The 14,427-nt window shown below is 47.4% G+C and overlaps 1 protein-coding gene across 1 annotated transcript in view; it reads right to left on the bottom strand.

Annotated features, from left to right (window-relative positions):
• The window catches only part of LOC119401589 (beta-parvin-like), a 48,971-nt gene extending 40,137 nt beyond the window's left edge, over positions 1 to 8,834 (bottom strand). Inside the window, 2 exon segments of the mRNA XM_049418796.1 lie at positions 6,888 to 7,239; positions 8,779 to 8,834. Coding sequence (XP_049274753.1) covers positions 6,888 to 7,239; positions 8,779 to 8,819 — 393 coding nt within the window. The 5' untranslated portion in view covers positions 8,820 to 8,834.
• Between the last annotated feature and the right edge of the window lie 5,593 nt (positions 8,835 to 14,427).

Genomic DNA, 14,427 nt, shown 5'->3' with positions numbered 1-14,427 from the left:
CTTTGGGGCCATGAGAGTAAAAAGGCAAAACGGGCCAACGCAGTGGACAGGCGGCGCCACCTATGTTGCACGAACGAAAGCTTCGACAAGTGCGCGGGTGTTTCTCAATAGGTGTGCCCACACGCCGAGCCGTTTTGCGGCGCTTCAAACAAATCTAAAGACCGCTGCTCAATATAGATTTATACACAGTTTCATTTGCAGTTATAGGCATTATTGGATCAGTTGCCGTCGAGTTCGGCACGATGGAAATACCAACGTTGCCCTGAATTCGTTGAGTTCTTACCAACGAAAGAATGGGAGAGAATCGCGGGATATTGAAACCAAGGAAAGCATTGGGGTGTTAGGTTAGGTATGGGGATTTGGGTCTGTGCAATAGTCCCAACTGCATTTCGAACGCAATCCGCCTTTGTTCACGGTGCAACTACTCAAGCGCCCGTGCCCTAGCGGCAAAAGTGCAAAACGTTTTGGTGCCGTCTCCGTACGATTCTCGATCTCGGAGGCTTTCTTTCTGGCGATCCCGGTTGTTCCGGATCACCTCGCCCCCCTACCAAAACCTACCAAAACGGAAAATGAGAAGGGCGCTGAGCATTCTAGCACAAGCGGAAGCAGGGATCTAGTTTAATTTTCAAGTATCGCGCTTTATCAGTTATGTTTGCCTGATGGAGTTGCTTGCTATCACTGGAACACATCACAGGTCAAGCAGATTGTGGGCAACGAGCGTGTTAAAATTCGTCAGTGGTTTGTCTTTTCCAGCTCCGATTTTCGTGACCTGCAGAGATGACTAGTAAAGAAGCCCTTTATGCAAAGAATCGAACTCCGTTTGGCACGCATATTGAAACAGTTGCATCAAATAAGGAAGTGTATCTTGACGTTCTTTTTTTTTTTTTTCTGCGTTCAAATCATTCCGACACGACGGTACAGTTACGGAGTCTACACAAGTATCTGATAAAGAGAAAATTTCTCAAGAAAGCTTTTCTAAAGTACTAGAGAAAGAGTAGCGGCGCCGTGTGCGCGAGTCATATTACAGGTTATCGTCCTCGACTGGCCTACGTGATCCATGGGACGGATCCACGATGCATGGCGCAGCTGGAGAACCAAATAAGACCGAAAAGATGCTAATAAATAAATAAAGAAGGTCGGGTAGAACGAATGTCATCTATGTATATGCAGAGACATCACTGGATATATACTGAAGGAAAAATAGGTTGCTGTTACTGCAACCGATAGCCTAAACTTAGCCCACACTTCAATTAATCAACCAAAAGCTCATTTCATCACAACAATCTGGATGGTTTTCAGGGCTGAAAGCTTCGTCTTGGTTCCTGAAGATCCTTAACTGGCAGCATACGACGTTCACAGTACATAAAATTATCACAATTTAGCCAATTCTGACCATTATTTGGCAAACATGCGATAACACTATATAACTTGAATTTGTCAGTAGTAAGCGAACACTAGTCGGCACACGTAATCGTATAGCAGATATTTAGCAGCATTTGCCAGTGTCAAGCAATGTTGGTGGTAGTATGGGACTAAGTAACTTAGTATGTACGACAGAGCAGGACAAGACCGTTCACAAATGGCAGAAAAGTACGCTTAACCATACTCTCGCACATAAAATGTTTTTCTTACTTTTCGCTTTGGACGCATCCAACTGCGCACTCAGCGCGTCCTGCAGAGAGCGCGCAAACTTCTTGGTCTTGTGTGGCCGTACAAGAGACAGGGTCGCGACGCTGATCTGCGGGGACCGCTGGCCATCTATCGGGGATCGCTGACCTTCTATCGGTGTGCGGGACGGTCCGATGTCTTCGTAGATGTTTTCGCTAGAATCCGTGGAGTCCTCGGTGCCACATTCTGGCTGTGGCGGAGGTGGGAGGTCTTCTAAATCATCGGTGTCAGAAGATGACGTCATCCTGAAGAAAAGTTGGCAGAGCTTACAGACTCCTTGAATATGCAGCCGGCGGGTATTGTGGGGTTAAATGAATGACATTAAAGCAAAACGCTAAATGAGTTTAAGTTGATAACTTATTCTCGAAGAACCTTACTGTGATTAATTTCTTGATTATACGCTGATTATCAAAAGAAGAAAAGAATACAATTGTTTAACTGATTGCAAGGTATTTACAGACCTCCCCCAACGCCACCTCTCCACCGCCCATAATTTATTCCAGACCACCCACTCCTCCCATCTTACGAACAGGCACTCATCTACATACACCACTCGTTCTGCCACATCTCTCCCCCACCCCCCCCCTCCCACAACAAATCGAAGTTTAGGATAAGCCCCTGCTCATTGATAAATGTGCAAGAAGGGAACCAGGAGTCCTAATAAGATTAGACAAAGATCGAGCGCAGACCACCGACTGGTTTAATGAAACCTTGGCCATTTCATACTTACCGACTTGCTTATTTAGTAATCAGTAACGAGAATAAACCAATAAGTTAGTTATAACTATTAAGATTTCAATATGAGCCCAGGTGAGTTGAACAGCGGAGCGTTTGAGAGGTGATCCGTGGGCAGTAAAATATTTAGTCTGAGCGCGAGTGAGCCTGTCAAAGTCTAATTTTCGCGAATCATGGATCCGAGTGGGCCCAGACTTTGCCGGCCTCATAAATGCAATCGCATTTCCTCGATCCATCGTTGTAGGTAACGGGAAACTTTTACAAAGGCCTTCCAGATGATAAACTTCCAGTTGAAGTGAACGCCTGTGGCTTGTCCTTCTCGTATCCGTCCTTAGTACAGTTTCGCACTACCTGCAATGACGGATCGTTGCCAACAACACCCGGTTATAACCTAAGAAAAAGAAGGCGTCAGCTCCGCCCACAGCCGTCTCCCTTCCTACCACAGAGAAATTGCACAAGTGCTCTGTCCACTTGCGCTACTAATTTTTGTGACATCATGCATTTCTATAGTGTTTCATATAGCTGACTTTCCCATACAGAACCATGTTTTTGTCGGTGGTTTTAGGTCAGAAACTTGAACGTTCCGGTAGATTTCTTCAGGGACTCTGGCATCGCTGCTCATCCAAGCATAATGTTTTAGGTAGTAACGACGAACCTTTGACTGGTTAGATGAGTACTATTTACATTAGCCGAGAAAAAAAAACGTACGTTTCGAGTGGAAACCAGCTAGGACTAGCCTTCCGCAGGTGAAGGGCAGAAGCGCCGCCGTTCTGTGGGCGGAGCTGCCATTTTTTTGCTTAGGTTAGGTTTAAAAAGGATTGCTGGAGTGGAAATTATGCCTCAAGAGTGAAGTCTTACCCACCCGCCGCAGCCGCCATCTTAGTAGGGGCAGGATTAAACGTTACCGTTCAGTGAAGAAAAGGGGGCGTTTCTTTTTAGTTTAATAGGGCAAATTTTCTCCGGACTGATACTGCTCAATGTGTCTATTTATGTCGCTGATTTCCACAAAAAAGCTCAGTCTTATCATGCACTACATACATCCTGAATTATACCCAACTAATCTATGCGAGTATTGTAACATCAGAGCCACGCTTGATCACATCCTATGGGCATGTCCAGCATTAATCAGCAATACTAGGGTCGCGACCTCCAATGAAGGCCTTCGGGAACGTTGTTGGACTACGCTGCTCATTTCGGGCCTGGACAAGCAACTCTTGGCGATCCAGCAGGCCGAGGAAGCTGCCAGGAGACACGGTGTCTCCGTTAGCTCCTAGGTGGGAGCCCAGCCCAACAATGTGCCGGAAATGAATAAAAGTTTTCTTCTTCTTGTGAAATTTTATTGAAAATCAAGGCATTAACGCTGATCTCGATATGTCATTCTCGTTCTAAAGAACGATCTCTCATTTTAGAATTGGCCTAGCGTTTACACCAACCGAGCGAAACAACTTGATCTCTAACCGGGCACCACCGGAAGAGGACATACTTTAGAAATACAGGGTGGGCAAGCGCTGGCCTCACTTTAGCCGGTAAGGAGATGCGAAGCTTCCACTCCAGCAATCTTTGAAAACCTCCTTTGTTGCAACCACGGTGTAAGAAAAATAATCGTGGTTGTAACCGAGTATAGTCCAATCGAATTGTCAAGTTGCATTTTTTCGGCAAACCACGAACGAGGTGACTCACAATTCTTCCTTGCTGTCCTTGCGCGACGCGCCGGGCGCCATTGCTTGATCTCCAACTGACGCTCCGCTGGCTGTCACAGTCCGGTGGCCCGGCGTGAACCTCCAGCTGGTCTCGTGGGTGTCCAAGAAGTTCCCCAGTGTGGCCGACTTCTTTCGAGGACTGCTGACGTCCTCGGGACTCAGGGGAAGCAGCACGACGGTGGGAGCTACGGGGGCGAAGTGGACTACCCCGGGTCTGGTGGGACGGCGCTCGGACGGCGTCGCCGCCGATGCATCCGCGGTGATCTCAGCGCCGCTAAGTCGCCACGGATGCGCTTCTTCGTCAGCCGCGGCTGTCGTCGTTCCAGTGAGACCGGCGTGCTTTGGAAACTTCTTAGGCGGCAGAGGAAAATCCGGAGTCGCCGCCGGTGATCGGTTGTCTTCCTGAAAAAAAAATCGCAACTGAGTTTCAATTTCAATTTCAATTTTTATTAAAGGGCCATGACACGGTCACCCAACAATCTGCGCTTTTCGGTGAAAAATAGAAGCAGTAGGTCTATTGCGCCTATACATTAATGAAAAATGGACTATAAAATAATATTTCAGCGCAAAATAAGCCCCACAAGTCACCGGCTATAAACTTCGCCCATCGCCGGCGACCGCTATTATGCCATGGCGTGTGTGACGTCATGTGCTTCATGGAGCGGAGCCATCGTCTTCTATCAAAGTTTAAGCCCCTGTAACTCTTTCAATCTCAATGTCAAGCTGAACAGAGTTGAAATAGGTGATTTGCAGGCGCAGGTGACCACGGAACAAAATCGTCCGCCGGAATGCAGACGCTCGCACAGCAGGCAGCTTGTTACGTCACGGCTTGCTAGTGCGCCAGTGTTGCCCGACTGTGGGGCCACTCGCGTGTTCTTAAAAAGTTCAGATTATAAATTAAGTGCTCGACCAAACGCGCTAAAATTTCACCAGTTTGTTTGTGAATGCACAATGATTAACTCACATAAAACAGATTATGATTGAAAATTGGTTCATGGCCGCTTTAAGGCGGAAGCCGTAGATGTTTCATCAAACGCGAAAATTGACCACCGGCGTCGGTGTCCCGCGGCGTCAGCGTGAATACGAGTGATGCAAGAAATCCTCACGTGATGAGGTCACCATATGACGTCATCATTACTTTAAATTTACACTTTACACTACTTTAAATTTAAATTAAATTTGTGACGTCATGGTGACGTCACATAACTTGACGTCACATGATGGCATAATCGCATGACATCGTCGCTTGGTCAAAGGTTGGCCGATCACGGAGGCAGTGCGAAACCAGGTGAGTTGCAGAAGGCTTTAAATGTCTTCGATCTTGGAGGCATTGCAAAATAAGAGTAATTTCCACTTAACGAAGATTCGGGCTCCCCTGTATAAGACATGCAACAAGGAAAGTATGCACACATGTACATATGCCGTATTCGATATGATAGGAAATATAGAAAATAAGCCCATTCACTCATCATTGATTCATTTCACTCACTCGTTCAATACCTTATCGTTTCGCCTGGTATTTCCCTCCATCACGTCAAGCTTGATCGATACGGGAAGGTGCTACTCAGTCGATGAGTTAATAAACCTATCAACCTTCAAATAGACCGACATTCTCCATAATGTGACCTTGTAGTCTATATCGATTTACAAGGAACCGTACGGGTTGGCATGCACGATCTTGCATGGACGATAAGATTACCTAAATTATGGACACAGGTGTTATCAGGCGTCATAGTTTTAATATTAACCCTTCTTTGGGAAGTGAACTGTGGTTTATTAAGCGGCCTCTCGGTTCACATAAAGAAAAATAAATGCGTTTTCTGGTGTAAAATGGTAAACAATACCATTTCTGAGGGTATTGTTCAATATATATCATGTATACAGTATATATATCAACAATATATATGTCTTATGAAAGGATGACAAAAACGAAATATAAACTCGATGATTAATTAAATTTGAAAGAAAACAATCAGGAAAACCTTATGAACTTTAACTGAGCAGTGAGAAGCTACTGTACGGCGCAATACGGCACCATAGTCGAATAAGACTTAAGAAGTCCGGTGAAGCACCACCAAGATAACCGAAGAGCGGCAACCGATCGCCCTCCGCGACTAAAGAAATAGTCCCGCTCACGCACTCGGCAATGCTCTCCGAAGGCGCGGGCACCTGCCGTGTGCATACGTCTGTTAGGGGAAATGCCGCGGATTTCTAAAGTTATATCCTACTATAGATAATGTTATCTAGCACTCGTGAATGTTGTCAAGTTTATATTTGCAATATTCTTTTATTCTCTGGACTTTGACTTTTTCTTATTGTAGTTGCAACTGCACTTTACCGTCAGCTGGCCGAACAACTTTTGCAAATCATAGTGCTCGTGTTTCCGCCGGCTTTTATGTTTACGCCTACATTTACGCCCAGTTTTCGTAGATATATAGCACAGATACATATTTAGAGAACGTGTGGTCATCTCTACGGGAAAACGCACAATTTCAAAATATTAAGCTGTACGTGCCTTCGGATAGCCGCCTACGTCTCTATACGTACCCTAACCACGTCCCATTTTGCTCACAGTTAATGTATTAATGGAGAAGCCGTCAAACAGCACACGCTTTAAAATAAAAGCGGGGCACAAAAAAGACTGGACGAGAGGGACAAGACGACAGGACGTGCGCTCACTTATCTCTCTTGAGCTGTCGTTTTCGCGCTCTGCTTTTATTTAAAGACCATGAACCAACTCTCCCCGCAAAGCGTTCTATTACGTCACACGTTCACGGATCTTACGTCGTCAGAGGTGAACAGCTCCAGGGAAGGCGGAGGCAAGAGGGACTCTCCTGGTGGTGCCAGTAGGGAGTCTCTTCTGACCGGGGGTGGCGGGGGAACCTTGCGCGGGGGTGGAGGCAGCTCGTAGATGGGACCTTCGGGCACCACCTGTACGCCGACGACGCGAGGCGGTGGCGGGTCTTCGTCGGAAGACGAGTCTTCTGCGGCCGCCATCTCTGAGGCGGCAGCGGCACTGTGGGCGTCCAGGAGCGTAGAGCGCCGGAAGAGTCGCTTGCTCACCGCCCTTATTTCCTCAGCGGACATTTTGCGACGAGTGGCGACGGCATCGCCCTCCGGTGCCGCCTCCGCGAACCTGTGTTCGAGATCGTGAATGCATGTACTGTAGGCGTCAATCGAAACGCGAACAGTGGCGAGCATTAGCAATGGTATAGTGCGCGCCGTCCAGCCATCGCTACTGACAGGGGGCGCACATTAGCATTGACAGCACGGCACGATCTCCCTATAGCGCAACATTTTCGCTTCTCTTCTAGTTCTGATATGGGGACATTGGTGACCGGCGTGGACGTGCAGTGCGCTTTTGGTCGTTTCAATTTCATTTTCTTTTGGTTTCATTTTCTACCTTTGAAATATCAGAACAGAACAGAAGCGAAAATATCGCGATATAGTGGGATGGCGCAGTGCTGCCAAACCGGATGACCGCGCCTGTGAATGGTGGTGACTGGACGGCGCGCACTATACAATTGCTATTGCTTGCCGCTGTTCGCGTTTCAAGTTGACGCCGATTGTACACCCTTGCCACTTTTTTAATAATATCGCGCGAGCGTCGACCACAGGATACGGTAGTTTCTAATATCGGCGGCAAGCAGCGCGATCAGCGATACGACGATCAGCGTCACACCGGCTCTCTGAACACATGATTGCGCAGATAGGGCTGATAATGTGTATGAATCTCTAAGCAAACAGCGTAGGACACGGCGCTCGCAGAGGAGTGGGCTCTCTGCGCTTGCGCATCACGTAGGAAATCTCGTTACTTATCGCCTATATTACGCTCTACCATGGCCGGAGCTCAACGCTCGCGCGTTATTATTAAAACACTGCAAGTGTGAAAAGGCCTGAGATTAAGGGTGAGGGGCGGGGGGGGGGGGGCTCCGGGGAGAGTTATGTCCTCCACCACTGTGTTTGGGTGGTGTTACAGTGTATGCGCTCTGATTATTTTTGAAGTGTAAAGGTAGGTCCCAGCCCTCTTTCTTCGTAATCAGCACTACATACACACGCGCACACTGCCTTTACAGATACATAAATGCAAGCTGATTATTTTGGTTGGAGGCTACCATCGAGAAAGCTACCACCCTCTCCCGCTGCCCCCTTCTTTACGCAAAGGGAGATTTTAAGCTCGGGGGGTGCAGTCACCATGCAGGGAGGAAAACAATAACTAGGCGACAGCATTAGGTGTACGCTGGAAAATACGCTAAGTGAACTCGACCAGACACGTCATTTAAGTCTTGGGCTACTACAAGGCAGCTAGGCTCAGTGCACGCTTTGTTTAAAAGGCAGCTGCAGCCGTTTGTGCGCGGTTGCAGCGCACAAACGATGCCGCAACGAATACGATAACTAATACATAGAGCGCTGTGAGCTCTGTGCCCCTCTAGGGCGGAGCTTTAGGTGGTCTGACTGACGTTATGAGTAGGGACTACTGCTTGAGAACATCTCTCGATCACCGGCTTGAGCGTTATAAAATCTCCACATTTGACGACTAGAAAGATACAGCACAAAGAAAGTCAAGGGTAATTTTTTATTAGCCGGGAAAGTCGAACGCATGTACGAGAAGAATAAACTGGGACCCAACGGTAAAGCGAAGCACTACAAAAGATAAGCCAAACGAGTTAGTTACCTTTGGTTCGACGGCACTGTTTGGCGATGTGCGTAATCCATGATGGGCCAGCTTGGACAATGTCGCGCACTAAAACAGTTCACCGAAATCCTGCTACTTGAATATTGGTAGGTATCGTCTGCACGTAGAAGACCGCAGTCGAGGCACCAGTCAATGAGCAAACGTTCACGTCCACCGTAACACCCGCATAGAATTTTCGAACGAAAGCAACGTAAATTTCACGACAACTTAACACGCTTCACATGCACTGCCACTCAGGTCTAGCGGGAAAGCACGTCCTGTATAGAGGCAGCGATGTCTTCACATCATATCTTCGGCATCAACGGCGCCTGCTTCCGCGCTGCCAAGCTGCAGTTGGCACACACTAAACACACACATGAATACTACTAAATCATTCCTTCGGACTCAGAAAAGAAATCAATATTTTCGATTCCGATGGGACTCGGAAAAAAAAAGGGAAAAGCTTGAATTGATGCTTAGGACCCTGGTTACGTGTCACTTTGAGCGTTGCATTGTAGCCAGTTCCCGTACGGCAAATTCCCGCAAGAGGAATGTCCTTCAGCAGTTCATCCGCTCGCATCAGGAAAAACCGCATGTCATTCTTCTACAGGAAACGCTCACAGACTCGGTCTCACTACCGGGCTACAAGGCGTACACGATTCACGATAAAGAGAAAAGGGGCATCAGCACTCTTGTAACCAATAGAAGCACTTTTATCTCTCACACCATTAACGATCCCGTAAGGAAAGTAGAGTACTCCCTAATAGAAATTATACCCGGTAATCTAAACAAGGACAGCATTTTCGTACTCAATATATACAGTACGCCTTCGGATCTCAGGCAGAGATTCGCAGCGATCATTGCCAGAGCGGCTAGTAAAGCAATTCCCCTCTAATCATAGCTGGGGACTTCAATGCGCCGCATCGGGCGTGGGGATATCCGCAGAATACCCACAAAGGCATCGACCTATGGCAAAGTGCAGCCAATCATAACCTCACTTTAATCACTGATCCGGCTTTCCCAACTAGAATTGGCAATTCGTGCTCTAGAGACTCTGTGCCGGATCTTACATTTGTCAAAAATGTCGATTCGATGACCTGGTCAAACTTATTGACAGATCTTGGCAGCGATCACCATATCTTAGCCACTAGCATGTTTGTGGAGACGAAAAGACTGAGAAGCTTTACCGTCACAGACTGGGACCTGTTTCGCACACTCCGAGAAAAGCGTGGGCAGTCCCAACACTCACCTCCTGATTTGGACCGATGGTCTGAACAATTAAAAGAGGACGTCAAGGCAGCCACGAAGTCAATCCAGACCGACCTCGAAGTCGACAGGATGGACAGCCGGTTGGCGCATCTTCTGGAGGCTAAAAAGTCACTCCTCGACCGATGGAAAGGGCAGAGGCTCAATCGGAAGCTTCGAAAAAAGATTTCAGAACTGAACGGGACCATTGAAGAGCATTGTCAGGTACTAGCTAAGCAGCAATGGGACGAACTCTGTAACTCTGTGGATGGTCAGATGAGAGTCGGAGGAAAATGGAACTTGCTAAAACACCTCCTAGATGACACGAATTCTAAGTCTAATCAGAGGCACGCGATAGAAAAGGTCCTTCATGAAGCGAAGCGGTCGGAACCCATGGGCGTCATTGCGGATAAGTTGGCAAACAGATATCTTCCGGTTGGTAGCGTGCGTCCGACGGACTATCCTACGTACAAGGGCGAGCCGAATCCAACACTTGACGAACCATTCAGTACCAGCGAAGTCAGGGCAGTATTACATAGCCTAAATGGAAGGTCTGCCTCTGGTCCGGACGGAATTTCCAACAGGGCTCTCAGGAACCTGGATGACGACTCCATCGAGTATCTCACTGAAGAGATAAATCGGGTCTGGAAGCAGGGCTTGGTTCCAGAGACCTGGAAGTCCGCATCGGTGATACTCATTCCGAAGCCGGGAAAACCCCCAGGCCTCGCAAACCTTCGACCCATCTCCCTCACGTCATGCGTGGGGAAGGTTGCAGAGCACGTCATTCACAAACGCATTTCGGACCACGTCGAGAAGAGCAATTTATTTCCATACAACATGGTTGGCTTCCGTCCGGCTTTGTCGACGCAGGATGCGATGAAGCTCATCAAGTGTCAAATAATCGACAATCCAACCAGAGACGTCCGGGCTATTCTGGGTTTAGATTTGGAAAAAGCTTTTGACAACGTGTCTCACGCACACATTCTGAATGCCATATCGGATCTCAATTTGGGCGCATCCTTTCACGGTTACATCAGCTCCTTTCTCAAGGGGCGGAAAGCGACACTTAAAATTGGAGACCTAACAACAGAGGCTTTCGAGCTTGGCCCTAGAGGAACACCGCAGGGAGCGGTCGTTTCACCGCTATTGTTTAACATAGCAATGAGAGGTCTCTCGGAAAAGCTCTCTGCTATATACGGTGTTAGTCACACAATCTATGCAGATGACATAACTATATGGTGCACCAAGGGATGTGAAGGAGATGTTGAGGCGAGTCTCCAGTCGGCAGTCAATGAGGTTGAATCATACCTGGAAAACACGGGACTAAAATGTTCCCCCAGTAAGTCCGAGTTACTCCTTTATAGACCAATCAGACGAGGTCCCAAGCCCAGGGGATGGAAGCCACTCGCAGATGTCGATATCAGGCTAACCACATGTGATGGAAACCTCATTCCTAGAGTCGAGTCCATACGCATGTTGGGCATGGTTATCGAATCCAATGGATCCAATAGGCTTACGTTAGATAGGATTACAAAGAAAACGGAAATGGTCATCAGACTCATTACTAGGGTGTCTAATAGAAGAGGAGGCCTGAAAGAAGACAATTTACTCCGGATTTTCCATGCCTTTCTCATGAGCCACATCATCTACGTAGCGGCCATGCACACCTGGCACAACTTCGAGAAAAAGAAGCTTAACACCCTCATTCGGAAAAGCATCAAAAGGGTGCTAGGCATTCCGATGACGGCTAGCACAGAACGCCTTTCTCAATTAGGTGTGCACAATACGCTGGATGAAATCATCGAAGCACAAGAATCAGCCCAGCTTGCTCGACTATCCTGCTCTTTGGCAGGGAGAAGAATCTTAGCCATTCTGGGCCTCAATCCAGTGCTGGCAGAGGAGAGAAGCCATCCAATCATCGAGGAGCAAAGAGAAAATATTCTTGTCGCACCGATCCCTCGCAATATGCATCCGCAGCACAATGAGGGAAGGCGTAGAGCAAGAGCGATTGCGATCCTGAAGAAGATCAAGGATGATCCTCAATCGGTCTGCTTCGTAGATGCGGCACAATATGGTCGCTCATCTCACTATGCCGTGGTCGCAATAGATAACAGAGGTGAAATAATCTCGTCGGCCTCCCTGACTGGGACCACTTCTTCTAAAGCGGAGCAGGTTGCTATTGCTTTGGCACTCTTGGATGATAACAGGACGCAAATCTACTCGGATTCTAGATCGGCAGTCAGGGCGTTTGCCTCGGGCTCCATAGCGAAAGAGGCACATGACGTTCTTAAGAACCGGACCATAACTATGCACACAATCATTTGGTTCCCGGCACACCTAGGTCAAACTTTGGACTCCCTCACCAACCTCAACGACATCGCCCACTCCCAAGCGCGCGTACTAACTCTCCGCGTGGGAGGAGAAGCCTTGTCACAGAGCAGGGTTCAAGAGTTCCGCGACACTTTATTCACATTTAATGAATTCACGAAGCATTTTTATCTGGAAAGAAGAGTATTTCCTCCACCACACAAAAAGCTCACGAGACCACAGGCGATGACCCTTAGGATGCTTCAAACTAATTCTTATCCGAATCTTGCTTTCATGCACTGTCTATTCCCAAGTGACTTCAGCTCGCAATGCCCTGGCTGCGGGGGAACGTGCGATTTAGAGCACATGCTTTGGCGGTGCCCCTCGTTACGTGGGGATAAGGACCTCACAGAGCAGAAATGGAGCTCGGCCCTCAAGAGCTCGGAATATCAGCAACAACTTTGGGCTGTCCAGAGAGCCTGCGATGCGGCGGTTAGGCTAGGTCTAACTGTCCCCACGTGGGAGCGGCCCGCGGTGTCACCCTAAGGGGTGGCACTTCTCCGGATCTTTAAATAAAGTTCTTCGTACCGTACCGTACCTATGTTCAACACGTTCCCACGCTTTTAAAAGTAAGGGCTTGACCCGACATTTGGTGACCCCCTTTATGCGCGCTTCAAGCAGCACGATTGTTATGGTGGCACATTTGATTGACGCGTCGTTTTGAGCTGTAAATCGAATGGGGGGTGATTGATCGAACATGCCTGTCCGGTCGCATTTTTTGTTTTGCCTGGGTTTTTTATATGTTGTGTGGGCACATTCAAAGTGCACGGAACTGAAAATTTTATTTCCAAGAAACGCTCCCAGCGCGCCAAAAAAATATTTGAAGGTGGCGGCGCATGCCTCCTGTTTTTGCTCACTGCATTGTTTTCGGATTTCACGGCCGAATTTAGCGCGAACTATAAATGATGTGTCGAAAATTTCTTTTGCTGGTTTTAATACGCATTACTGTGAATTACATCCATGCTTTTTTTATGCCGTCCTCAAAAAGAAGAAAATGTGAAAAAATGGCAAACACGGCCGAAATCAAAAAAGGGTCCTAAGTTTGAGGCGCCTTGGCGCCTTTACTATTTCAAACAGAAACTTGAAAACAGTTTAAAATATAGAAAAGAGCCTTTGCAACATTTATACGGAAGATCATTTTCCTACGGTCGGCGCAAAAAAAGAAAAAAATTGTTAAAGAAGCGAGTTTTTTCAAAAAAGTACATTTTCAAAAATAAAATAAAAAAAACTCCGGTCTCAATTTTGACGGCAATTTTTTATCGAAGAGCGCTTATGTCAATGAACACACGGTTTTAATATCATATGTCCTCATTTGCTTTGTTTACGAGATATAACTGGCCAAAGTGACCCTTGCTGTGAGTGCTCACTACAGTGCGACTGATGGTTGTTAATAGCTTGCATTGTGCGTAAATCGCAGTTTTATTTATTCTGCTGCAGCAAAACCTTGCTCTGGTGGCTTTTCGTCAAGAAAAATGTGTTCTCAGATTTTATTTGTGTCTAGCGTGTGCAAAAGTGGGCTGCTGCCGCCCTCTAAATGGCTCACGTGTAAACAGTTTGCAGCCTACAACATCGCCTACAATCATCAGAGGAAAGATGGGTGCGCCTGTTCAAGATATCAACCGCTTCTTCTTCCTGAAGGAATGCCTGGTCTACCTCATCGCGGTTAGATGTAGACAGGTTTTCCATGAGGAGCCTAAAGCAATGCAAGCAAACCTCGCAGGTGTCGCGAAGATCCTCAGCCTATGACAGTAGCTTCTGGAGGTAGGCAACAACAAAAAGAGCAAAGAAAAAAATTTGCGCAACGAAAACGTTTTGCTCAGCAATCTTCTTTTTGTGAACGCGTAAATAATCGGCACAGAACAATCGGACGTAGCCATGGGCCGCGCGCATCGCGTGTAGTGAACAGCTAGACCTAGAGCAAGCCGAAACGTTTATACTGAACGGCGCCGCACAAATTATCTCACATCTGCGCAGCTGTCATGAATGCCTTTCCAGAACTGCTTACGGTTTAACATTTTATGACTAAGGGTGTCTAAG

Source organism: Rhipicephalus sanguineus, chromosome 8 (genome assembly GCF_013339695.2).
Source record: "Rhipicephalus sanguineus isolate Rsan-2018 chromosome 8, BIME_Rsan_1.4, whole genome shotgun sequence".
NCBI classification, from domain to species: Eukaryota; Metazoa; Arthropoda; class Arachnida; order Ixodida; family Ixodidae; genus Rhipicephalus; species Rhipicephalus sanguineus.
Note: the sequence above shows the minus strand (reverse complement) of the source record. Positions and strands in the feature narration are given on the sequence as shown.